The sequence below is a fragment of the Notothenia coriiceps genome, unplaced genomic scaffold, assembly GCF_000735185.1.
Source record: "Notothenia coriiceps isolate Sejong01 unplaced genomic scaffold, NC01 NC01_scaffold00022862, whole genome shotgun sequence".
In the NCBI taxonomy this organism is placed as follows: domain Eukaryota; kingdom Metazoa; phylum Chordata; class Actinopteri; order Perciformes; family Nototheniidae; genus Notothenia; species Notothenia coriiceps.
Window position 1 is genome coordinate 51797 of NW_011355563.1, and position 27949 is coordinate 79745.

General features: G+C 44.1%; 1 protein-coding gene across 1 annotated transcript in view; it reads left to right on the top strand.

Moving 5' to 3' along the window:
• kif26ab (kinesin family member 26Ab) overlaps nt 1–19947 on the top strand; it is a 51637-nt gene extending 31690 nt beyond the window's left edge. The window contains exons 4-15 of the mRNA XM_010781200.1: nt 3666–3849; nt 6590–6802; nt 7823–7916; nt 8527–8789; nt 9671–9854; nt 10627–10786; nt 11140–11302; nt 12166–15424; nt 16081–16274; nt 17238–17261; nt 17642–17792; nt 17899–19947. Coding sequence (XP_010779502.1) covers nt 3666–3849; nt 6590–6802; nt 7823–7916; nt 8527–8789; nt 9671–9854; nt 10627–10786; nt 11140–11302; nt 12166–15424; nt 16081–16274; nt 17238–17261; nt 17642–17792; nt 17899–18080 — 5071 coding nt within the window. The 3' untranslated portion in view covers nt 18081–19947. The remainder of the gene's footprint in view (nt 1–3665; nt 3850–6589; nt 6803–7822; nt 7917–8526; nt 8790–9670; nt 9855–10626; nt 10787–11139; nt 11303–12165; nt 15425–16080; nt 16275–17237; nt 17262–17641; nt 17793–17898) is intronic.
• Nucleotides 19948–27949: the final 8002 nt, after the last annotated feature.

Sequence of the window (27949 nt, forward strand, 5' to 3'; positions counted from 1 at the left end):
CACATACTCTCTCGTGCTCATGCATGCATGCACTGTAGGCATACTAACCAAATCTGTTTGAAGTGAGGGACCCTAAAAGAAGAGAAGGCTCCTGTATGCATTAAGTATTCATGTGACGTGTGGTGGGGGGCATACATGTGCTTGTGTGTGTGTGTAAGGGGTAGAGAGAGAAAGAGAATACTCGCAAATTGCGCCGCGAGCAGCCAGCAATCGAGCGCTGACACCTCGTCTGGCAGTTGGAGGGAAAAGGGGCTGGGCTGAGGAAAGAAAGAGAGAGAGCGAGAAGAGGGCGGCAGTGAGAGAGGAGGGAGTTTGCCTGTGTGTAAGTGTGTGTGTGCGAGAGAGAGAGGCAGGCAGGGAGAGAGAGAGACACGGCAGGACAGCTGCCAGCATTTCTCCGATAGCAGTGGAAGGACCGAGAGGCGGAACAGGAGTAGGAATTCTCCTCATTCTCAGCCAGCCAAGGAAGTCTTCCAGTCCAGCCAAGCGTGCTGAATCTCTCCCCCTCCTCCCGCCTGCATGCAGCAGAGACTCTGGGAAGGAACTGGGCATCAGGACCTGAAGCCACTCACAGCAGACACACCACAGTGGATTTACTTAATGAGAGACAACCATGCTGCCTCTGGGAAGAATGCAGAATTGGATGTGAGAGAAGGAGTGAAAAACTGAGTTGGGTTTCTGCATCACTAGACTGACGCTGAACTTTGTCTGGAGGAACAAGCATGGGGAGAGTTAGAGGTGCTTAAGCGGTACATGAACAGAGGAGGTGCTCCTTCTCATCCTGACCTTCTCCTTACCTTCCTCCTACAAAGCTCTCTGGACTACCTGCTCACTGTGAAGCTCCTGCAGGCTACTCCTCCTGTCTGCTCACCTCCACCCTGACCCACCTGGCCCTTGTTCCATTTAGCTAGTATGACGCCCACGCCTCCTCCTCCTCCTCCTGGTTCTCCCTCGGCCCCCCCAGCTTCTTACAAACCTCTGTGAAATCAAGTGGAACCTCGATGATTGCGATCGGAGCAAAGAGGACCCCAGTGCCCCAACTATTGAGCAGCCCCGCCTCGCTCTGTTCTCTGTGACTGCATGTGCTGGCGTGTCAAATGTGCAAGTAATGGAGAACAGTGGCAACACAGACATGGACCGCAAAGTTGAACTCTATCGGTTGTCCGTTTTTGGACTATAAGCATAAGCCAGATAATGGATTGGAAGGAGCTGTAAGTACACCCTTGTAGCATGTTCTTTACTGGTGCATGTTGAAACAAACCTGTGGTTCAGCTTGAGTATACACAGTGTGGGAATATTGTGTACAAACTTGAAAGGCACAGGTTTTCCTTTGAGCGTTTAGACCAAGTTGTGTAGGACAACAGCTTCATTAGCATGGAGATTGGGAGTGAACAGGTGGACAAGCTGTTGTGGGCGAATAAATCTGAGACTCCCCTCACCGCCTATTTTCCGTTGACTGATCATATAGTTGGGCAAGGCAGCGAGAGGAAGAGGGAAGGAGGGAGCAAGGGAGAGATAGAGAGAGAAAGTGACAAGCAATTAATTTCCCTGTGCGCATGTGGTTGTTGTGAGGGGAAAAAAACAGCAATATCATCTTTTTTTCCCTCACCTACCTTGAAGAACACACGAGCACCGGTCATCATTGTGCAGCATGAAAAAAACCTCAAGGTTACAAGCACTGCTTTATGTTGTGAGCAAGACTGTTATAAATCAGTACAGTATACTTGCCCTTTTTCCCTTCATGGTGACTCTTGATGCTTGATTTATCTCTTTGCTAGAAGAGGAAGGGGGACAGAATGAGGTGAAAGAGAGGGAGTGAGAGACAGAGACAGAGAGACAGGGTACATTTATCTTGAATGAAGACTGCGGAAACCTCTCATAAATGCGCATACACACTCTCCAGCCTGCACACACACAGACGTAGTCGCACGCAGCCACGTGTACTCCGGTGTAGTTTCCCCTTTCTCTCTCTCTCTCTCCATCTCACATTCATCTATTCCATCTCATTTTTTTTCAGTCACACGATCCGTCTCGCATGCTATCACACATAGGCAGCTCCCTGGGGAGAGCCTTCTCCTGTAGCCTCCTTGGATGCAATAATTATTCCATCAGCCGGCACTGTGTTCCCTGATTGTGCTCTTGGGCTGTCGCTGCAGGGGGCGCACAGTGGAGATGGGAGTGTCGAGGAGACGAGGGGGGCCGGTTGTCACTCCAGGACGCAGGGAGAGGGAAGTGGAGGGGGGGTTATCTTTTTATCAGCAGCCCACCCAGTCCTGTCCGGAGCCCAGAGCAGGGCTAATGAGCTCAGGCTGGCCTATTAGGAAACTGCTCACCGGGACACACGTGGCTCTGCCCTTTTCATGCTCTTTCACATGCCCTGATTCTTTTACTTCTCCCTTTATCCCTTGCTCTGCAGATTTCTCATCTTTCAATCTCTCATTTTAATTTTCTTTTCATGCCGCTTGCCACTCTCTCCCCAGTGTTGACAATAACATCTTTGTCTGCCCCGCATCGCTATGAAATCTGACTGCTTTAATGAAAACCATTTGAGTGCATTTGAATTTCCTCAGAGTATTACTTTCCTCCCTGACCTTGAGTTTCCAGCTGAGGAACGGTGTTAGCTGATCCAGGGCGATGCCATACCTGGAACCACTCTAAAGTCTGGCCAGATTCCCTGCAGGCGGTGCAGACTTATTGGTGCTGTCCTTTGAGTTTCAGGAGGTTAGACAGAAAGGAGTGCATGTGCCTGATTCAGTTGGCCCTGTGACCAATCCATGTCTCCCTAGCACGACTCTGGGAGACAAGAGGCCAGGTTGATAGTGGATTTTAATTAGAGCACTGTCAAAAAGCTGGATTCAGTTACAGCTGAGGGTTCTGTTGGATGCCAGCACAGCAGAACTCATCAGGCAGACATGCCTAATAAAGAGAGAGTTGGGTTTACCTGCCTGGCTTTCAACTGCTGGTTCTAGCCAACAAGTCTGTCGGAAATGATCACAAATCCCTACAAACAGCACAAGCTTTGACTTAAAATAATGGGTGAACACTATTGTAATTGTTTTTGCTTTGGTAACAGAGATAGACATGACTGTATCCCAGAGGGCAGCGTTTCAGCATTACTCTCCTGTCATGTCTATGACAGTTGTTTTGTATTTGATCAAGATGAATGCATGCGTTTACCATGCCTTCCTGCTATGACAGCCTTTATTTAGTCCCTGACAGGCAAAGAACCTTGCCTGATAATAACTTTTCTTATGGATTTGCAGTTTCTATAGCAAAATCAAGGTATAAGTGCACTCTACCTGCTCCAGTTGAAGTGGAGGGGCTGAAGCATTATCATTCTTGGCAGGGGAGTTTGAGGTGGGAGTTGTAAGAAAAATCAGTTTTAGAGTGGGAAATGGTCGGGAGTGGTGGCACCGTGTAGCTCTCCTGCTGACATTGTTTTCTTTAGGGGAACTAAAATGAGATTGTTGACCTTTATGTTACTGTTTCAGCGTGGGATTCCTAAAGGCTTTGCAGCACACCCTTATAAAAACTTTGCTTGGTACCATGCTGTGAGAAAACATAAGAGGAATACAAAAAAAGATTTGCTTATGTATGAACTGTTTGGATTTGTGGTTTCTAAGTTTAGCTTCAACCTCAAAGCGTTATTTTTTCTCTCTTTGCAGGGCAGCTCAGAAGCTGAACCTGTCCTCTAAGCGGAAGAAGCACCAGCCCTCACTGCTCCACCCGCAGGAGCCCTCCATTTACCCCACCAACTTCAGCGGCATCCTGCAGGTCTCGCCGCCCGCTGCCCCGCCATGCCTGCTCCGAGCCGTGTCCAAAGTGAAAGAGAACCCAGGGATGGGAAAGGTGAGAACAGACTTGAATGCATAACTCCAATGCTTGTAAAGTACATACACATGGAGACTCTGCTCATTTAAGCCCTATTAACTCCCCTGCTACACAACCACACCCACACACAGATCCACACAGACCCCTATTTAAAGGGGAGAATGCAGGGTGGTGACACACTGGTCCGCAGGCAGTGTGCCGTCTGGTCCAGTCCATGCAGATGCAGTCAGATAAGCCTACTGGAATGTCATGAATTCATGCCGTTTGTGAGAACAGCATTCCTCTGTCTGAAAACAGAGAGACAGAAAAAACTATAATCCACAAAACTGAGGACACGTTGAAGAGCAGGATCTCTAATTCCCTTTTAGGTACAGTGTGCAATGATGAAAGTCAGGCTGGCAGCAGTAGGACGGTCATTAAACAAAGCTGTATAAACACATCGCTCTTCCTTTGTGGTTTATTTGGTATTGTTTGTCTGAGCGGCGTCCTGTATTTCTGAGGCAGAAGAAGTCCCCTAACAAGATTAGATCCCACCTGGATAGGAAGTGCTCGCTTCTGTTGTCAGGTATCCAGACGGTTGAGATTTTGAAACATATTATAAATCTTCCATTCAGACAAAGACTTCATAAAAAACAGTGTTATTAACAAGCCTACTCAAGCCCACACCTGAGGTATACTATACATCTGTGGCGCTAAAGGGTATGGTTTGAAAGGAAAATCAAGATTTATGACATTGTTTCAAGCCCTGATTTTCAGGTTATTGTAAAGGAAATACATCAATGCTAATTATTTGTCCCTGTTTCTCTCTTTTCCTTTGTGGAATCACAGTGGTAATAACATTTTATGTACCCTACATGGTTTGGATTTTGCTTGTGACTGTTTTATATTCAATCTAAGACTCTGGTGAATGTCTTGTTTCCATCAACCGTATGTGTGTCACTTCCACTTTTGACCTTAACACAGTTCCAGACATTGACTGTTGAGTGGTTAGAGGAATGCCAAGCCACACTAATGGATTTTCTGGGGGGATCAAGGGACACAGAAACAGGGCCATTAGCACAGAGTCCGAGGTGTGAAAATACTGCAGCCAGTCCTCTGTGGCCTGCAGTATCTGATCTCTGCCAACATAAATAAAACTGTGACATTAGCTTGCCTGGTAGCCTCTGTCTGGTCGACAGACACTCGGCAGTCATATGTAGAAGCCCAGTTTAAATGTCATAGCAAATGTAATTTACTCAACATATGCACACGTCAGTCACAATAACGGCTCCCTACAGAGTGTAAAGAGACTTTGCACTTGCCATTCAGAATGGAGGATGAATTCACTCACTGAAAGAAAGGGATTTCCACTGACATTATTTCAGAGAGCTGGAGCCTACGTCTGTAGAAATATTTATATACTAGTCGTGGGAAGAATGGGCCTTTTGTGTAGGCGTGAAGACGGTGGAGAGTCCCAGGCTGAGTGAGACAGTCTGTCAAAAAGAAACGGGAGTTAGTTTTAAGGTTTTTCTTTCAATGCCTGAGAGGCTTCTTAGGTATTTTTTCAAAAAGCTTTAAAATGGATCAGGAGGGAGTTGCCTTTCACTTAAAGATATAGAAACTGTTCTGTTGATACAATGCTAGGAACAACACTAAACATTCAGGGGTCAGGAGAGACTTCTATACATATCCCACAAGCTGTTTATGTCTCCTGTCAGTCACAGATACATTCCCACAGTGCCTTTGGAGATATAGTCGAGGAGTATTTCTGACCATGAGATAGTGAGGCAATATAGAGTTGTCAGCAATACAAAAGAAGACACATTGAAAGTGAAATTGATTGTCTCAAGCACGGCCACACCCACAAAACACACATTCAGTACATCCTCACCGCACGTAGAGGCTGGAAATGGTTAAATGTGTGATTTTGTTTGTAAGAGGTGCCACTATACACAACTGGCAGAATGACCTCACTCCTGTAACCATGGCAATGACGTTAGACATGAATGGGCTTGTCAGAGCAGTGCCGAATCAACATCTTTAGATTTAAGCCGCTATCCTTTTTAGCGTGTCATGCTGGCATGATGAACTGTACCCTGACCTGTGGAATGTGTTAAGACTGTATGCTCACGTTATGAATGTCACGCCCCAGAAATGCAACAGGGTATGTTTCGAGCTTCTCAACGTAGAGCTGCCATTTTCCAGGCCACAGAGGGGAGGGAGAGGAGAAAGACGGAAGAGTATGTAGGTGGAAAAAGAGGGGGGGCCATATGCTCCTGCACTCACATGCTGGTGAGCTGCTACCGGTCCAGAAAAACAAACCCCGCTTCGAGGGATAATCCCCCAGCGTGGCAATTCACACACATTAATTTCCACCATTTTCTGCTGTGACTTTCAATAGGCACTTTGCTGGTTTTCACTGACACCATTAGGCAGTGTGTTGACCCATCAGGTTCACCAGTCAATGGTAGACTGGGTGTTTCCATAGAAACCGCCGATGTCCATCAAATTTGACATAGTGGATGTGATGTTAATGCACAATGCGGCTTTCATTTTTAAATACCTAAAACTTATATTTAAAAAACGTAACATACATGATTTCTCTTTCCTCTGCTTGTGCACTGCCAGTAGAATTTGTAAACCTCAGCCTGCAATCCGTGCTTAACCTGAAAAATGCTTCCTTAAATCCTACTCCGTCTGCACATTTTTCACGTTTTATGCTTTTTCACTTTCTAATCCAGCCTTTTCTTCTGCTTATCTACCTCCCTCTGTGGTTCAGGTGAAAGTGATGATGCGTATCTGTCCATCCCTGGAGACTGCAGACTCCTCAGAGTCTCAGTCCTTCTTGAAAGTGGACAGCAGGAAGAAGCAGCTCACCCTCTACGACCCTGCGTCCAGCCCACACTCCAGCTCAGGACACAGGAGATCTGCCACTGTGGCCGTCCCAAAGATATTTGCCTTCGATGCCGTTTTTACCCAGGATGCCTCACAAGTAAGTGCCAGCAGGGAAGGTGTACTATATCTGTGTTGGTGCGAGTTTACCATGTTTTTTTTTTAAGGAGTCGTGTTGGAATTCAGCCTCTCAAGGGCAAAGGGGTGTCTTCATGCTGGCAGGGTGTGACCGTGGGCTTAGAGAAAAAATGCCTGTCTTGGGTCAGGGGGCATTCTTACCAGTGTGGGCCTAACAGCTGGGCCTTTTAAGCCCCCTGGGGAATGATTTGAATCCACCCAAGTTATATCTAACCTCTCCTTTCATAGAACAGCTATATCTGACCTCAACCCTCTGTAACGCACAGCAGGCATACCCACGGAGATCAAAGACAAAGGTCAGATACATGTTTACTATATGCAGACCAGTTTTGCTCTCTCCACAGTTTAAAACAAACACCATAGTCTTTTAATGGAATAATTGTATATATGTCACTCATTGCAATATTTCCTAAAAAAGAAATCTGAGGTCAAGTATTTTTTGCATTTCCCCATGGTGCTGTAAACTCTAAATAGCTATGAGAGCAGATGAGAGTATTGTGTCTCTGTAGCAATGAGAGCCTCAGATCTTATATCATGCCACCTACATGGAGCAAGTATTTTCCTAAGTAAGCTGCTGATAGGTAAAGCCCAAATGTTGCTGCTGGAGAGCTGAGGCCAAGCTGCTAGATTGTGCCGCTGGGACAGCACTGCTGGTGGCTAACAGTAGCGGCAGGCTGTTCTGCTGTTGGAGGTCTTGTTTGCAGTGTGATGTATGGGAAGGGGCCTCTGCTGCAAAAGCACTGCCCCTGAGGACCCATGCTGAAACAGATTGCAAAAAATGAGCCGCAAGTTGCAGCACACACACTCCTGAGTGATGAAAAACACTCAAACCATTAATGTGATTCTGTGTAACCAATGCATAATAACTGTTTAGTTTATAGGATATCGTTTTGGAGTCATTGTTCTCTGTATGCCAGTTTGAAAGTCTTGGATGTAGTTAAAATGTAAATTGACTGTGTGCATGCTGTTTGTGTTTCCACAGGCTGAGGTGTGTTCAGGGACAGTAGCCGAGGTCATCCAGTCTGTGGTGAACGGTGCAGACGGTTGCATCTTCTGCTTCGGCCAAGTCAAGCTCGGTAAGCTCCTCCACTGGCAAGAGATTAAACAAGAGCCTTTGTTAGCCGAAGAAAACTCTCATTGCTCTTTGTTAGCTGCACTTGCTGTCCACAATTGGCTTAGCAGTGCACTGGGGTGAGTCAAGGAATGGGAGATTGGAGGAAAGAAATGGGTAGTGAAGCCGGAGTGGGGATGAGGGGTAAAGTGCTGCATCCATGCTTCAGGGCTCAGTCTGTAATTAAAATCTTAATAATTGGCCTGGGCAGTGCTCTCAGGCTGAAGGGCTAGCTCTCCTCATGCTGCGGTTTCCACCAGGTACTGTATAATTCCACAGAATTACTGATTCTGGAATGAGTCCTTGGAGTAGAGTCTTTTTAGTTTACATTTACTGGATACTACCTCGAAAGCCCCACATCAGCCCCTATTATTATTTTTATAATCACTTGTATATTATAACCATCAGAACATATTTCGTGTTCTTGTCTATTAGTTTGTCAACTCACTTGCGTGTTCGAGACAGCTTGATGAGAGAACTCATTTTAATTTTGAACATATAGTGAGAGTAGCTTGCTTTCAAGCACAAGGCAGTATTTCCATATTCATCCCCCTCTCTCTTTCACACATCCCCAGGCAAGACATACACCATGATTGGCAAAGACAGCTCCACTCAGAGCCTAGGCATTGTGCCCTGTGCCATTTCCTGGCTCTTCAAGCTCATCAATGAGCGCAAGGAGAAGACGGGCACCCGCTTCTCTGTTCGAGTGTCTGCTGTGGAAATCTTTGGGAAAGATGAGGAGCTGAAGGACTTGCTGTCTGACGTGTCCAGCGGCAGCCTGCAGGAGGGCCAGTCCCCTGGCATCAGTCTGAGAGAGGATCCAATCTGTGGCACTCAAGTGAGAAACACCTCTCCACTCTTTCTTTGTTCCCTGAGCTTTCCATTCTCTCTGTGGGTTTACAGTCTTAGTCTGAGTATTGATCTTTTTCTGTCTATGATCTACCTTTTCCTCTCTAAAAGATATTTGACTTTCACTTGTGAGTGCTCTTGTGTGTATGTGTGTTTTTTCATCTCTTTTTGTACTTCCCAGTCCACCTCGCTCTATCCTGACTCTCTCTCAAATCCTCCCTTTATATTTCCACCAAACTCATCTGTGGTATTGATGGCTTTCTTCTTACCTTTGTATTGACTCCTTTGTCAGCATCCATCAGCATCTATTACCCATATGTTATTGCTGGCCCTCTGCAGCACAATAGAAGCATTATCGGGCGATGGGGGAGGACTGTATGATTGCAGGCACTCACAGGTGTCACTGTCAGATGTTGTTTTTTGGGGATCTGTATGGACTGTGACTTCAAAGGCTGTGTAATTCTGTGAAGCGCCTTCTTGCTTCGCCCTCTCAACAGCCACATGTGGGCTCCCTTCATGATGCCCCCCGCCTTCTCTCTCTCTTTTACCTCCTCCTTTGCCCCTCTTCTTTTTCTGTATCTCACCACCAACATCATCACATCCATGGTGAGGGAAGTGCTCCTGCCTCCTGCTCCACCATTACCTCTCCTAATCCTCCTCCCTCTGTGTGCATATCTGCTGTTTTAATCGCCCCCGAGACCCAATCTAATGGGCAAGAAATGTGTGCTGGGGTCCTACTAATTGGCTCCCGTCTCATTCTCTTTCCTCTCTTCCCTGGTATCCTTTTCACATCCGTCCTCTTTCTCAAGCCCTATGTGGCCTTCATTGCTCAACCCTAACCCTGTTCTCCATCTCTTCCTCCCCCCACAGCTTCAGAATCAGAGTGAGCTTCGTGCCCCAACGGCTGAGAAAGCCGCCCTCTTCCTTGATGCGGCCATCTCCGCACGCAGCACCAGCAGACCCAGCGTTGAGGAGGACGAGCGAAGGAACTCCCACATGCTGTTCACTCTGCATATTTACCAGTACCGCATGGAGAAGAGTGGCAAGGGAGGAAGTTAGTAGAAATTAATTACTACATTTACACCACTAGCCATGTTCCAACAAGTAACCACCTTACATGTATGCAATAAACTATCATGGTCATTGATCGATTATATAGCACTTTTACACATAGTTTCACATATGTATTCAAAAATAGAACAGCTGCAGTATCATTTCTTTAGATGTTTCCTCTCCTGATTACAGTTTTTCAAAGGGGACTTCCATTATACACTGAATGTAATAAGGTGATTTTGTGGTGATGTTGATGGCAGAAAAGTTTACTATAAGTATGAATAGAGCAGACAAGTCCCTTATTTGCAATGTCTATGGATGAATAGGTTGTGGGCTCTGCACGGCTGAAATGAATTTGTATGCATGTCTTATGCTTTGATCAACAGCAAATTAAGATTTGAAGCCTCACTGACAGGAGCTACATGTTTTGCTGCTGCACTAGCAATTACATCAGTCTTCCACATAACAATGTGCTGCCCTGTGATTTTTACAATGACAGCCAATTCCCTCTCGCTGTATTTTAAATCAGAGGAGGAGGATGTGCCTCCTCGTTAACATGAGGTACACATCTGGTGTGACTTTACCAGGCTGCAATTTGAATCACTTCCATGTGAAAATACTAACACAAAAATAATTAAGAGAACTCTGACAATCTTCTGGGCTGAGCAGTGGCACTCCTGTCATCATACTGTAGCACTGTGCGTGAGGAACTGACTTCAGAGAGGGAGTGTCTGGCCTGTGTTCACCTGGTTCTTCTTCTCCTTTTGGCACAGTGTCAGGCGGACGGAGCAGGCTGCACCTCATCGACCTGGGAAGCTGTGAAAAGGTCCTTAGTAAAAGCAGAGACGGAGGGGGAGGCTTGTGTCTTTCTCTCAACGCATTAGGAAATGTCATCATGGCTTTGGCAAATGGAGCAAAACATGTACCTTACAGGTAAGAAATGCACCATTAGTTTTACAGCCTCTCTTACTGTGTTTTAGCCTCTGTAAAGTTGTGTTATAAGTAATACTTTCAGGCAAGTTGCTGCATGTGTCATCAGCCTTGCAGGTTTTCTGTCTGAACGTTTATCTAGTTTGTTTAGTTAGCATTGTATAATAGCTTTCCCTGTTGTTGCACAAGATTATATTAAAAGGAACTCAGGCATGACAAGACTAATGACATCAGCTCAGTATTTGTCAGCTCAGTGAACTTAAAATGGCTCCTCCTGAGCTCATGTCGGCTACCGTTATTGTTCTTTTGAAATACTACCATGCTGTTTGTTAATAACAGTGTTATGCACCCTGTAGGGACAGCAAACTGACAATGCTGTTGAGGGAGTCCCTTGGCAACATTAACTGCAGAACCACCATGATCGCCCACATCTCTGAATCCCCCGCCAACTATGCTGACTCCCTCACCACTATCCAGCTGGCATCCCGCATCCACCGCATGAGGAAGAAAAAAACAAAGGTACAAGGATAGCTTAAAAAGCACTGATAAATACGAAGTAATAAACTGATATTTAAATATTGTATTCAATATGCATGAATATTAGTTGTACATATTTAGAAGTTAACAACATAGTTGTTCAGCAACTTAAATTACACTTCTAAATAATGATTTAGGTAGTAGCTAATTGTTTTGTTTATAAATGCAGAGTAATTGGTAATTAAACATTATATGTAAGTGTTGCTATTACAGCAATTACAATCTTAATGTGCGTGTGCCACTTTGATAGCATTCATCATATTTCATGCCACGACTCACGTCCCTAAATCTTTCATCCCCCTGCAATTTAGTAGCTATTAACCAAACGAATGTGTGAATGCTTCTGCAAATGAAAGATTATTAGTGCACTAACTCAGAGCTAGTTTTTCGAGGCTCCTCAATGCATAATCATGTAATCAATAGCACTGCCTGAGGAAGTGTGTAATGCATTCCTTCGGATTAGGGAAATATATGCTCCAGATAATTAGGGGGAATGACAGCATGTATTTATTTGGTTCCAGTCCCAGACATGATTATAACACAGTCTACATACAGCTGTTTATATTATGGACATTAATTTCTGTCTGACTATTGATGTGCACTTTTAACCTTTGGATAAATATCGACAGGTAATTTCATAGAAATGAAAAATTACCCATTGATTGATTTCAATATGAAATCGTTGAGGAAATGAATCTACTAAGGATTAAAACGTTTTTGTAAAAAGGAATGAATGTTATATTAATAATGTAAGACAATAGAATCACATTACTGTCATCTCTTAATTAGAATATATTTCAAACCCAAAAGACTAACTTCTCTCCTGCTTTATCTCTGCTTTACAGTATGCATCCAGTTCATCTGGAGGGGAAAGTTCCTGTGAGGAGGGGAGGATCCGCCGGCCGCCCCACCTCAGGCCGTTCCACCCTCGGACCGTGGCACTGGACCCAGACCTGCCCTCCATGCTCAGTGACCCCGACTACTCCTCCAGTAGTGAACAGTCTTGTGATACCGTCATCTATGTGGGCCCTGGTGGATCTGCCCTCTCGGACAGGGAGCTTAGTGACAACGAAGGCCCACCTGCCTTTGTTCCAATCATCCCCTCCCTGAACAGAAGGAGGTGTACAAAAGAGGGCTCTATGGACAGAGACCAGTTCTTTAAATGCAACACATTTGCTGAGCTGCAGGAGAGGCTAGAGTGTATAGATGGCAGTGAACAACCCACTGCCTTTGTTGGAGAGGTCAAGCGAGGCCCGGGTAGCCCCAAGACCGACATCTCTAAGGAGAGCGAAGGTTCTGCTTCACCAAAGATTGCAGCAAATAGTTCTCACACTCAAGAGGGCGACTCCGAAAACCAATCCCCTAAATCTGGTGCCACAAATCCGCCCTGCAGTCCCACTACAACATCTAAACTAGACAATGCAATGGCGCAATGCACACCTGCAGAAGAGGTACCTTCAGACAGTGTCCAAAATGTGTGCAGAACAAGCGCTGATGGTGAGAAAGCCTTTGTTTCAGAAAACATAGTTAGCGTGAATAAACTAACAACTGCTTCTGGGACTGACTCTGAGCCTGTGGTGAGAGAGAAGGTGTACTTCAACAAAAAAGCTTTGCCCAAGCCAGCCCCACCACCATCACAGCAGAGAGACCCCAGCAAGGAAAACGCTGGCACTGTGGGAAGATCCAGCACCAGAATGCCTCCTGTAGGAATGAGCCACCAGGCTGTAAAAAGGCGGGATCCTTACACTTCCTCTCTGCTCAGATCTCCTGTGGAAGTGTGCCAAGCGCGCTCTACCTTTATGGAAAGATGTCTAGATCGGGACATCCTTAGAGCCACCGTGACCTTGCAGCAGCCTGTGGAGCTGAATGGAGAGGATGAGCTGGTGTTCACCGTGGTGGAGGAACTGTCAATAGGTAGTCTTGTAGATGGAGATCGGCCATCCAGCATTATTAGCTTTAGCAGTGACTGCTCCCTTCAGGCCCTAGCTTCTGGTTCACGACCTGTCAGCATCATCAGCAGCATCAATGATGAATTTGACGCCTACACATCGTCCATGGGAGGATCAGAGGTGAACATTGCAGGGGTCACACCCCTCCAGGAGGGAGCGTGTATAGATAGCAGGGGTTCATCTATCAGCTCTTGGCTGAGTGAGGTTAGTGTCTGCACCTTGGAAAGAGAAGGGGCTCATTCATCAGACGTCTTCCTCCCACAGGCCAAACACATGGGGCCAGAGGCCGCCTTTTACTTTGATTCCCTGGATATGTTTCATTGTGTCTCTTCTCCTAGAGATCCCAAGAACTCCCTCAATGACAGTGGGTTTAGTTTTTCAGAACATGATAGCGATAGTGCTGCCTCAAGCAAACTATCTTTGACAAAATGCCCCCCATCTCCGGAATCAGCCAAAGGCTCCCTCAGATTCACATCTAAAATAACTAAAGCTCACTCGCTTAGCTCATCCCAACTTCCCCAGGGCCCCTCCATAGTCCACTCTAGTCTCCCTAGGAAGATTAAACCTACCTCATCCATCTCTCATAGTAGTAGCAGCAGAGAGCCACCAAGGCAAGAGGCTAAGCAGGAGGATCCTTGGCAGCGCGTTGACAACCACTCAGATCCTCTTCCCGACTCCAGCAGCACCAGCAAATTTATCCGAAATCCCCCCAGTGGTATCCCCACCAGCAAGACAGCACACAACAGCAACAGTGTACCTCGCCCACCCAAGGTGCAGGGGCCTACCTCATCCCAGAGGGTGGTCGATGGCTGTGAGAAGTCAGCCAGCAAGAATCCACCCAGCAAAATGCCTCAGCTGAGACGAGGGGCCACCACCTTGGGAACAGTGCCCGTGATTCATTCTTCCGCAGACTACAAGGGACCTCAAGATATTATTGCATCGACCACAAGCCTTAAATACTCGTCCCTGGGGAAAAACAACAAGGCCATTTCACAGAAAGCGAGCAATCTCCCTAAACCTGGTTGCATCTCACCTCCCCCTCCTCCAGTGAGAAAGTCTAGTCTTGACCACAAGACTAAGATCCTGCTGCCCCAAAGTGCCTTAAAGTCAGCATATGGGGAAGCAGGACGGGCTTCTGGAGCAAGGACAGCTGTATCAGAGGATGAGCTTGAGGTACGCCACAGAGCAGACTCTACCAGTTTCAAAACCTCCAGTCTCAACATAGCCAAAGTTACCTCCAGCCTGAAGGCCAGAGGGCCTAGAGGAGCGGCTGGGCAGCATTATGGCAGTCAAATGTCCCTGGAAAGATGTGAAAGCCTGTCCTTATCTGGTTCCAGACCGACGCTTAGTAGGGAGAATAGTGGGACAAGCCTGGGGAGCGGCAGTAGCAAATCCAGCAGATCCATTCCTAGATTTGGAATTCCTAATTCATCCAGCTCTCCAATAGCTACCTGCCCATCATCGCTGAGTGGAGGAAGTATTAGCAAAACAGGTCAGGTTAAAGCTTCTATGAATCCCAGGTCATTAGGAACCCTTAATAGTAGTAAGGCACGCTCACTGTCAGTCAACAGCTCCAAGGGCCTTAGCTCCTCCACCAAATCTTTGGCCGCCCCTGTGACCAGAAATACCAATGCTAACCTCCCTCCATCAGGACGGACATCAGCTCCTCGAACCAACACTGCTACTGTCAGCACTAAGCCTGGGAGAGGAACTATCATGGGCACAAAGCAGGCCATGAGGGCTGCCAACAGCCGTGTGAGTGAACTCGCAACAGGCAACATATCAGGCAAACACATAAGAGGAGCAGGAGATTCAGACAGCGGGAATGACAGCGGTGTGAATGTGAATGAGGACAAATCCCCGATAGCCATCCTGCCCTCCCCATACAGCAAAATCACAGCACCCAGGCGGCCTCAACGCTACAGCAGCGGCCATGGCAGCGACAACAGTAGTGTGTTGAGCGGGGAGCTGCCTCCGGCTATGGGCCGCACAGCTCTGTTCTACCACAGTGGCGGCAGCAGCGGATATGAGAGCATGATCCGTGACAGCGAGGCCACAGGGAGCGCTTCCTCTGCCCACGACTCCATGAGCGAGAGTGGCGTGTCGTCTTCAGGCAGAACAAGGAGCTCCAAGTTTCCCAAGAAGAGAGCAAATGGTGAGAATCTCATTTTGGGTTTTTGGGCCTTAAATGAGCCAATGCGAGTGCCGTTAGAGGTTACATTCACACCTATCATACAGGCAATAAGAGTGTTGGTACGATCAATCAAACAATATATGTCCTTGAAGCTATACACATTACATCCAGAAATAAATGCCCTCTCCTTGGAAATTAGCCATATAGCGCTTCTACCTTCATGAATCCATTCTTATTACATTCACGACTTGCTGCTTCATTGGATTGTCTCTCCTCCTGTATCAGCAGAATACATTATTCATACATATGTGGGGAAATGATAATGCATATATCAAACAACACAACTTTGAACTGTGTGATAATCAAATAAGATGAGTTGTACATCACCAGCAATGACCTGGTTCAGGTTTTTGCAACTCTCTGTATATATAACCATTTGAATTCATGTGCATTAAACCAACCTGAATTCATTCAGACTGTGTGTGTATGGAATAGCAACTCATGAAACCCTCATGAATATGCAATCACCACAACTCGGCTTGCCTATGTAAGGCCTTGCATCACTTTACATCTCAGAGTGAGACTCATACATATTTATTCATAAATCCCAGCAAATAACACCATTGTATGTCAACAACTCAACTGGTGCCTGTCTGACCTTATGCATGTATTTTTAGGCTTCCAGAGAAGACGACTTATCCCGGCAACCCTGCCAGAAACCAATTCCCTGGGGAAGAAGGTGGCCACAGCTGGGCAGTGGGTGGACTTGCCCCCTATGTCGGGACCTCTGAAGGAGCCTTTTGAGATCAAGGTGTATGAGATCGATGATGTGGAGAGGCTACAGAGGCGGCGTCAGGAGGAAACTGCAGAGGTAAGCAGAGGGTCTTCCCCCACTTGTTTTTCATAGTCGAACATCTCGCTGAACTTGTTTAAGATTATGTTGTGTCTGGGTCAAGGTGTTGTTAATCCCTCTTGCTAAGCCTCGGCCATACTTTCCATGTGCGACATTGATGCCATGCATGCCCAAGACGTGTCACATTGACTTGTGTTGTGGGAATGTCTTAGTTCGCTTCTTCCCAGTTTCTTTTTAAAGAACAAGCAAGTTATTAGATGTCTCAGACGTCTGACCTTCAGTTAGCTCAGTGGCAAATCCAGGAGTTCAAATGTCTGTGTCAAGATTCCCATAGCATGGTATTTTTGCACCGTTCCAAAGGGGTGTCAAGAGTTCAGGAGGCAATTACTGACGAGGGTTAATTGGTTTGGATATGAGTGATGACTCAGCTTACTGCTGATGCTGATGTGTGTGTGTGTGTGTGTGTGTGTGTGTGTGTGTGTGTGTGTGTGTGTAGGTAGGGGGGGGGTAAGAAAGAAAAAAGGAGATGGTGTGAGAAGATTGGTCAGGGAATGTTTGATGAATGCAGGAGCACCCAACACCAGCTCTCAAATCAGCTCACTGCTTGCATTCATCACTGGACGCCTGACTGCTTTTTATAGCTGACTCTTCATCTGTGGATCATTAACTGCTCCCACAAGTTTGCTGCTGCCAGACAGGGATTTGTTAAGAGAAGATATTAAATCAGCCCTATGGCGGTTTGATTTTCACTTTCAATTAGGAGAAAAATTATAGTTTTTTTTCTCTCCCAGTCATCACTGCCCGAATGAGAAAGTTGCTTTTCTGTGCTATTTTGAAATTAGCATTGGTGTCTCGTGCATCAGTAACCTTGTCTACAGTTTATGTATATATTTACACACTGTTTATGTGCTATTCATATAATATTCTGTCTTGTTTAACATGCTAACTTGTTTTATTTGTTCCCCCCCATTTTGCCTTCAGCAACCATTCCAGGATGTTGACAAGGTGAGCTAATTTTAATGGTGACCGAGTTTTCAGTATTAGCACAATAGGCTGTACTAAAGCAGTTACATTATCATCATAATAATTCAACCTACAATTTACATCATACTGTAAAATCTGAACAATGCCCACTTCACAGCACAACTCAGCTTAAGACTTTGTCTTAAATGTTTTTATCTCAACAAAAATAACATTTATTCTTTGGGGGCAGGGTTATACAAGACTAACTATAAGTACTAAGGTGGCCAATGGTTTCTTTTGTATAGCTTTATAATGACTTTTACTGGTAGTTTTCCTAATTCATGCTGTGCCAACTTGAACTGTGTACTAATCGGCACTTCACTCAACTCATCTGTAATCAAACATCTTTGAATATCCCTTAGGGCCTGCTGTATTTTAACAATAAGCTGAAGATGTTAGAGAGAAGGCAGCAGCAAGTGAGAGAACTGAGGGCAAAGTATGAGGTGTTAATGGAGGAGCTAGAAGACACCAAGGCCCGACTGATGATGGACCCCAGCAAGTGGATGGGAGAGTGTAAGTAACTGCTTAAATCTTCTGTTACTGTTAGTTGTTAACTATATAATGTTACTTATTTTAAGACAAACTGTGTAAACAAATATTTGTTCCACTTTTTCAACAGTTGACGTGGACCAGACTTTGGATAAAGAGTCTCCGGAGTACCATGAGGCCTTGGCACAGGCCACAGAGGAGCTGGAGTTCTGTGTCAATCTATGCAAGTCCCGTGTCATGATGGTGACCTGCTTTGATATCAGCATGCCAAAAACTGGTGCTCAGGAGGGACTGCGTGAAGTCGAAGTGTGAGGACAAAAGAAAGTCGAGCTGGAGAAATGAGGAAGTGAGAAAACAAAGGATGGTAAAATGTAGCAGTCAGTGATTAGATATCACTGGAATGAAGAACAACAAGTGACAGAGATGAGATGAGAGTGGATCTTCGCATGAACAAAGGAAATCTTAAACACCTAGCTACAGTGCCTCGTTGCCTAAAGACATATTTAAATGGCAGAGATATCAAACGTGAGCACAAATGCTGTTGCTTGTATTGCAAGGCAGTGGCCATCACTTACTCAAGAGTCAATGAACAACACCTGGAAGTGCCTTTTGTATTGTTTTTGAGTTATTATTTTTCATATGGTGCAGGTATCCTTAAGCATACCCGAGCAAACCCTGAACATATTGCTTTTAAGAAAAATATTTTATATTGCATTGTATAGTGTATTTATATGATTATGTGGTGTGTACAAATATCCTTTTAAGGGAAAAATAAAGAGGAAAAAAGAAAAAGCAATAAGCTAATGTTATTGCGCTCCCAGACTTTGCCTTTTCTCTTGTTTCAAACCTCAGTCAGCATTTTATTCATGTTTATTCAGCCTCTTGCGCCTTATGTTAACTCTCTGGTTCTGTAGTTTTTTAGATTTTCATACTGGACTACGTTTTCTCATCAAGGACTGCATTTGCTGTTGTCGCTCATAGCCTGCCAGCTGGCCTGTGAAAGCTAGCAGGGTTGAGTGAATGTTTTCCCTCCAGTTGCCTTGATCAAAATGGGTCTCAGTGGATGTACTAAGGTAGAACAGCAGTTATATTGGGGAGCTGGAAGGCTTATAAAAGCTGTGCTTGCCTGTGTTTATCTCACTGAAAATGAGACATTACGCCAACACATATCAATCAGAGGGCCACTGTGATGGATAGGGAGGTATTGTTCTTGATTCAGCCATTCTCTCTGGTGCCTCAATGCAACATGTGGTCAAGCAACCCTTGGAGACCTTCCCTACACCAGCCTACGAGCAGGAGGATAGCATGATGAATAGGTACACTGATAGCAGTGAACCCAATTTCTCTCTAGATAGGCTTGGGGTGGGTGATATCTATACACTGTAAAACAAAGCAGCACACATGAGACAGCACAAGTCTACTGGCCTATTATACAATACTTTTTCAAGCGCTAACAAGCCTCGGCTCTATGCATTCCAATACATTTACTGCAACTACTTTAAGAACCTCAATGCTGACTTAAGTGCAGCAACACATTTTGGCATCTTTTATCCCTAGTTATTTTTCTTATTTTAAATTGTACAATGAACTAGGTTGATGCAGTTTCTCAATAACTTTTTGTTTACCATGAGTTGATGCAGTGAATAAGAGCAAATGATCGGGATATTTTTTGTTTAGAAAATCAATCATGATATCAGCTCTTTGTAGCTGCCAGAATGTGTTTGTAATGATTCAAACGGCTGACGCAAAGAAAACAAAGATGATCGGTGAAAATGATTGTTGTGAAAAACAAACTGGCTTTGTTGAATTTTGGTATGTTTGATTTCTATATTTCTGTTGCAAATATAACTTTGTTTTCTTTCTTTAAAAAATATGTACTCTCTCAGGCCCTTTCTGAAGATGCTGCATGAGATTTTTTTTAATCATTTTTAAGAATGATTTCTACTCCATTTTTTACCATTCTAATTTTTTACAATAACTTCAATTTTCACTAATGCGGGGTAAGGCTCATAAACTAAAAAAACCTAACCAAACCAAGACCTTTTTTTCCAAGAAATTATTATATGTGGGGTCATATTTCATATCAAAACTCATATTTTCGAATATCTTTCTTTTTGTATAGGATTTTCCAACCCTGTGTATAAATGTATGATATGGCAGCTTGTGTTTTACTTTTACAGTACCTGTGAATAAAATGTTTCTTCTTACTGATGATTCAGAGTTGACTTTTGTTTCCCAGATTCACATATATTCTATATTCATGAGATTGTTTTTTCACACACAATTGAACAGAAGATAAGACTGAAAGCACTTTATGTAAGTCTGCAATTTCCTAGGGAAATCCAAACAAAAATCATATGCGGCCTATTTGCTTTTTCAATTCCGATTTTTCGTCGCCCCATACACAACAGGTAGCTGCAACCTGAGCCACATAAGAAATGTAAAGCCATCTCTGACACAGGTGGCATTGGTGTAGCGTGCTTACTTTTTCACACCTTCATTTTTTATTTGTTTAAAGCAATTTATTAACACATACACAATTTCCATTAGTTTGATATAAAACAACACAGTAGGCTCATGCAGAGGTGGAACAAATACTCATCTTGTACTTGTGAAAAGGACCATAGAATACTAAGGAATAAGTCCTGCAATCAAAATGTTAATCAAGTAAAAGTAGAAAAGTATTGGCATCCAAATATACTTTAAGTACCAAAAGTGAAAGTACTCATTATGTAGATTGGTCAATTGCAGAAGAATATAAATCATATGTTTTGATCATTATAATTGATGCATTAATGTGTTTATCAAAGCTGGTTAATTTAATTATGTTGTATACTGCAGGGAAGCTTGTCAATCATAAATCCAAATCTCCAAAAGTAAATCTGTAAAAAACGCAGATTTTAAGACCCTTAATATTTTTCACGGTGTCTCTTAAGTTCTGCCTGATTTTACCTTTTATTGTGGGCGTGTCAGTCTGTTGATTGACTCATGCTGCACCTGAACACACCGTTTATTTCCAGTGTAGAGAATATCATAAAAATACTATACATCGTCTTCTGTGGATTATACAAGATTATTGTGTAGTTGTATAAAATAAGCGTTCCAGTTGAATTTCGCTAATGTAATATGTCGTGTTGTGAACTTGTGAGCACCAGAGCAACATTAAATCAACACCACGGTAGGCCTACTAGGATAGCGACAGAAACGTCAGAAAGATATCTCAGAACTACACCAATCACCAGATATTTTCAAGGCTAGCTACTACTAGAGGTAAGTGCTAAAATATCTGTTTATATGTGGTAAAATCGGTCGAACTGACAAGCTGCTAGCTGGTTGTGCACCGTTAGCATTGTTATTTGTAGCCACCATGGAGTTTTGAGACCTCTTGCCATCATACTTGCCAACCTTTAGATTGGGGGGGCTCACCTAACCTTCAAGATGCGGACATGGTAGTTTTTGACTCTGACATTTACCGGTTTATGAACGTAATACAGGTTCTTACTAAAGGTAAAACCTGATGTGAGCCTTGTCAGGTATTTTTATTTTGTACCTTTAGAGAACGACAACGACGTCGCTGTATGTGTCTACTGTCGTAGTTAGGGGATGAGGGAAAGGTCGGTCGTATATGCAGTAGGTATTAGTTCCTTTGTAATATAGAGGAGTCTCTACCTTAAGTTTTGTTGTTTTCCACTCAAGAGAACACACCGCACTTTATTCATCTTTTTTATCATTTTGTACAGAAACTGACCGTTAGAAGTACAAAGGATGACGTTGATACATTACTAACGTTATATGAGTCAGGACGAGGCAACTTGTTTTCGCGGGACGCGCTCTCCGTTGATTGTCACAACGAAGAACGGGGTTAATTACATTTCGAACGTGAATCTGGGAGTTGTGTCCTAAAAAAATAGGTGTGCATATAAGAGTCAATCTCAGCACTTTTCCTCACGATACAGACTTACTGCGAATTTCATTTTATTCCCATGTTGTATCCGATGAATCCGTGGAGGCCGACTGGGCAACTAAGCCACACAATGCGCCCTCTGGAAACGTGGGTTAACTATTGAAGGGCATGCTAAATAACAGTTTGAGAGTGGAATGAAACGTGTAACCGAAAGAAAAAAGAGTTTCTGTCCACGGTAAATTTCCGAATGTGGACCCCGAGTATAAAGAGAACTTGACAGTGGTCGTAAAATATTAAGATGTAGGCACTCAAAAGGACTGGTTTAGCTTCTGCAGTTATATGATAAAGAAATGGAAAAGTTTGTTGTTGGTGACAAAGTCTGAAATGTATGTCGATGTGGTAACCTTCAAACAAGTGAACCGTATAAATTGGGATCCATTATTATGTTCAAGAGAAACCAGTCGAATGGGTCACGCTTCGATGTGTCGCGTTGAGTGTCGAGACTTCTCCCACTCCGTGCCTATAACAGTCGGATACTTATTGTCTGTATCTGCTAACGGTATCGATGGAGGATAGACCATATGAGATAAACAGAAAAAGATGACGACAGTTGGAACAAAAAAATCCCTTAAAAGTGACATCAATTTTGTTCCCGTTTAAATTATATTTCGGTAATATACATACCCGAAGGTTCTCCGGAGAGCGGTGCTATAGGTCTTACAGGAAATTGGTAGGTTCCGGCTACGATTGTCTTTGTAGCACCCGTGAGACGTAGGTTTTGGTACTTCGTCGTCTATTTTGTGTGAAATCATTGCAACGTTGTTGTTGTTATTACTGTCAACTATAATACTAAGTTAGATTGTCAAAATAAGAAAGGCCGCTAGGNTTGTAACTTGTTTCCTGTATTGTTGGCTAACTCCTACAGTTATCTTGTTTCTCCTTGGACAGTGATCTGTTTGACCTCTTAGTCATGTAGAGGCTCGTTTAAACAGGTGGATAAGTTACAAATCTTTAACAAATTGGTCTGGTATGAGCTTAACGTCTGCTAGTATTTTCTAGCAACACTAGCATCATGGCTCTAAAGCCTGAGACTTAGATATTTCAATACTTTTGTGATCTTCTTCTCATCCTTTTCCATCCAAATTTCAATGTTTCCAATACTTGGGTTTATTACCAAATACCTACAAAACAATTAAGGTTTTCCCATTAGCCACCTAGGCTGCATTTCGTTAGCAATTGTAGCATGCTATCATACCAAACTAAGATTAATGTTCACACCTGCTTAACAAATTTGAAGTCGACCGGTATGGCTGTAGAATCTTAGTGTGTGTGAGAAAGTCCGCGGATTAATCACTATACCCGAAATACGTCACTATATCCAAGAAGTAAACAATGGAAAAAGAGAAATCTCCAACGAGGCGTTCTGGGGCAGCATAGACAGGTCTTTTCTGTGTTAGAGTTTTACTCGCTACAGGGTGTACTTTGAAGGTTTGTGACTCTACAGACCGTTTACATGCATAAAAACCTGCATAACACACAAGGGGACGGGTAATAACCAGAAAAGCATGACATGGGACCTTTAAAGGAGAATCATGTAGAGGAATGTAACTCGGCTGGCTTGGTGTCCACTGAATACTTCTGGGTAATGATTTACTTTATTGGCTACATGCTCGACACATGGACATGCACAACATAGGAATACACTCAGGATGTAGGAAATCCCATAAATCTCCCAACGAAAGATGAGCTGACAGTAGATCAAGTGCAGTATGGTATCAAGTGAATGTTGATGCTATAGCGAGGAATGGATTTAAATGTAAGAAGCTTATAGTAGAAAAGATCAGGATATGACAGAGCTTTAAAAAAAAAAAAAAGAAGGTATCTAATGAAACTAGATCCTGGCATGTGAACAATCTCCACGCTCAGACAGGATTTTTAAGCACAAGACAGGACAGTTCCGCTGAAATACTATGAAAGAGTCCATGACAAATTGGAGCTAAAGAAAACACCTCTGGCTGCCTTCTTCACAGTCTAGTCTGGATTCATGTATATTATTACTGGACAGGAAATTGGAGCGAAGTCAAAAACCAGTCAACTCCGCCCTTCCATCACCTCTCACCCTTTACCCTCCAAACACCCCTTACCCACCTCGGGGCACTGGTAGATGGAAGAAATCAATTTCCCTCTCTCTCTCCATGCATTGTTAGGTGTTGATTTAGGAGAGCTAATAAAAAGACACACAAAGCTGAGCCCATCTGCTATTCAGTTAGGATTCTGGAGGTTAGAGAGCGGGGCTTCTCCTGTAAAACTGTCTGTGAGCTTTATGCCCAGCGGAGTGAATAAGGGGTCAGGGCCACAGGGCTTATGAGGATGATGGCGCCCATGATGAGGACAATGATGTTGATGTTGCGGAAGAGAATGATGTGGGTGTGATGAAACTCAAGGCCACAGAATCAATCTTGATATGCCACATGAGAGGTGGAGAAGTGGATATAAAAAAAAGACTGGTAGAAATTTTAAACATCGCTCAGGGAATGTAGGTTAAGATATACTTATATATAGATCTAACCGTTGTTTTATTACTGCTTAATTTCAAATAATTTTCAAGATTAATGGATTAATCATTTGGTCATTAACATGTCAGGTAAGGTGGAATAGATTTATCAAAGTCTTTATATGTCCAAGGCCCAAGGATAATGCCTTCAATATGAAAAATAATCCAGACATAAGTAGGAAACCTTCATATTTGAGTCTGAAACAGCATTTTTTGCATGAAAGACTACTTCTGTGATTAATTGATTACCAAAAAAGTTGGCAATTATTTTTCTGTTGGTCGATTAGTCAATTCCCCATTGCAGCTGTAGCTTGCTTATACTGTGAGTTAAGTAGTTTACTCTTTTGTTTATTTTTGCTACCAGGCTAACTGCTGAAGAGCATCTGCGTCAGCATAACGTGGAGAAGACGAAACATATAATGCAGGATCACACCCAGCCCCTGAAGCCATATTGTTTCTTTTATCATCCATATGATATATAACTGACAGGTGCAAGTGGGTGTGAAGAGCAGCACTGCTGGGGAGAAGCATGTCGTGCACGGCATCAACACAAACCAAATGTTCAAAGCATTCCCCGAAAAACGTGGAGCTACTTCAGAGCTCTGACTCCTCGGCCATTGTTCTGTACAAGTGGGAGATGGTTTTGTTTTTCATCCCGAGGTCTATCCGTAGAGAGAGTCAAACTGCACGAGCGAGGATAAGAGGACAGAGAGAGGAAGACATGTGGGAGGAGGTGGGCCGGGGTTGTGGCCCCTGCCTGGAGGCTTGTGGGTGGTTGTGTTGGTCTACTGCCTGTCAGCACTGATCTTTATTAAACTCTAGGGACGAATGTAGTCAGATGCCATGGCCTTATTATGGAAAGGAGGTGTGCCGAGCTCACTGGGGAAAGAAAGCCCTGCCTCTGGAATGAGCCCTCTGCTGCCCTTAGAGACCCAAGTTTGTCTCTGTCCCTCACACTAACAGCGATGAAAAGCAGGGCAGCAGCAGCAGGACGGAGAGCCACCGACTAACTGACTGTCTCTCTGGGCTGATGGAGAGTGTCATCACAGACAGCCCATGCCCAGAGGCTGATGGGAACAAGCTCAGCCGTAACCACTTACTGTATGGATAAGGAGACAGGGAGAGAGATGTGCATGATTTCCCCTCCCAGGTCTCCTTACAAAACCTGGCAAAGTCACACGTAGGATTTTTTCCCCAATCACACCTCATTTACCTCGACTCTTCAGTCCACCTTTTCTCTAACCAAACAAAGTGAACCTGCCTTCTGACTGTTTCTGATTCAGAGTCTGGTGTACCTCTGTTGTGGAGCGCCAGGCCAGATATAGCAAGCTGACTTAAATCAAGGGGAAGGTCATAGTGATTTGAAATGCATGAGGCGCCGCACTAGCCGAGAGACTTTTAGGCACGCTCCATTGAAAGTAAAATACCCTTAGAAACCATATTTTCTATTCCAGTTGAGCCCAACAGATATTACCCAGACATAAAAGCTCACTGTGACCCACAGCAGCATTGGCAGAAAGAGAAATGAAACAAAATTGTATCAATGTGCATCTGTGATGAGAAAAGTTCGGACATACTGGAGCCGGCAGCCTGTCAGATCTTATCTGAACTGTTTTTCAGTTTCTGTTGCATCCTAGCTGAATTTGATTTATTTTCTCATTTCCAACATCAGTCATAGTGCAATTTGCCAGAAAAGGTCCAGTACTTTAACTATTTCTCCATCCTGTGTGTTCCTTCTCTGTAACTGTTCAGGAAGTTGACTTTGAGATTAAATTGCTCAGTCTTTCATTCCTTCCTGCTCCCTTCCAGGTTTCTTTTTCATAACTTACCCGCATGGAAACATTCCTCCATAAGAGTCAGTACACCTCACTGCTTTATATCTGTCCTCAATAAACTTTGTTCTCACCAACACCAGTCCTGTTTACACATTATAACTCCTCAGTACTTCCTATGACTGCATTTCTTGTAAAGTGAAGACCACACAGCAGCTGCCGAATCGAATGCCCTTTCAACTCCTGACTTTCCCCTGCTCTGCTTCCCTGTGAGGATGCGACCGAGCCATCTATGTTGACTTGGCCTGAGACAGTGTTGACCCTAACCACACACCGTCTCTATAAGTCTTGAAGGGATTGCCCCCCCCCAATAAACCGCAGGAGCCCAGTCCAGATCCCGGGGTGAGGACGAGAGCTTCCAGCAGGCCTGCTTTCCCACAGGTAGTCAGGAGTCAGGAGAAAAATGAGCACAGCTGCCCCGGGTGAGCGCAGGGCATTACGGCAGATTACATTCCCAGGATGAAAGCAACACATCCAGTGGTGTAATCCCTCTCTGCCCCCTGCTCTTTCTCAACTACTCCCACCACCTCCATCTTCAAGCCCACCGCCTTGACCCGGATCCCCTAAAGGAGGGCAGAGCTGGAAGGCCTGTGACTGTGATTAGATATCAGGTGGAGCTTTTAGTGCAGCAGCAGATCTGGGATACAGACCATTAAATTTAACCACTCCCTGCTCGGAGGCAAAGAAGACAATGACTCAGGATGTCACACTAGCATGCTATTTAACTCTGCGGGAATGCCTTTGGTAGAACACAAAATGGGGCGGCTAACCAAATCACATGAAACAGATCCCTGTCCCTGTTTGCTGACTTGACAAGATTAAACAAACCTGTAATAAGACTTTCCTGCAAACAAAGCAGCGGTATCTGCAGCAACGCTGTCATTACCTACCTGATAATACCGCCGCAGACATAAAGCACACAGCACTCTGATAATGAATTCATTCATCCTCTGTGGCTGTGTGAAAAATTGATTCATTTTTCTGTCACTCTTAGGGTTTTGCATTCGAGCACAATGAGATTTCATCGAATCAAAATGAAATAGCTCGCCTGCTTTTCCTGCATTTATGATATGAAATTAGGCTTTTGTCTTTTTATCTGAATTTAAGCTTCTGTGAGAGATATGGTCGCAAAATGGATTCGACTCTTTTTTTAGGGGTCTGACCTCTAACTGATCCTCTTTTTAACACAATGAAACACAAAAAACAAGCACTTATTGGCGTATACTGAATAATTGTTGTACAATACAAATAATTTTCACTTCTAACTTTGCAATACATTGTTCCTAGAGAGATAACATGGCATTACCATATTTTGTAACTATCCTGGAGACAAACTGCTCACTTAAAAAGTTAACAAAACATTACATTGAACAAACTTCCTGCTGTTAGATTTTAGAGTACCTTGTTTAAAGAAGTGCATCAGATTCTTGCATCAGTATTCCCTTAAATGAACAGCCAACTCCTTGCTTTAAGCATCTGTTTATGAGGAGTTCACAAAGACAGACGTCAGTCTGCCTGCCCAGTGTGATTTAGCCCTATCCCCCTTTAACTTTCAGAGAACTGCTGACAGAAAATGCAAATAGGCTCAGTGACACTTTCAACACATGCCCACCTGTCCAGAATATCACAGTGACACATCCTCTGATAAACGATTACAGGGTTGAGCAAATCCCCCATTAGAATGAGAACACAAGATTTACTACAAAATACACAAAATGTTGGCCTTTTTATCAGAATATCTTGATAAGATCTGGTGTGACATGTCGCTTTGTTTTGGGCTGACTAGCACTGTCACACGGGTCATTGTACACTACAGTGCAGCCTGCAGCTTCTCCTGTCATCCATAAAAACAGATGTCGCTGTCCATCCAAAAAAAAAAGGCCATAGATCC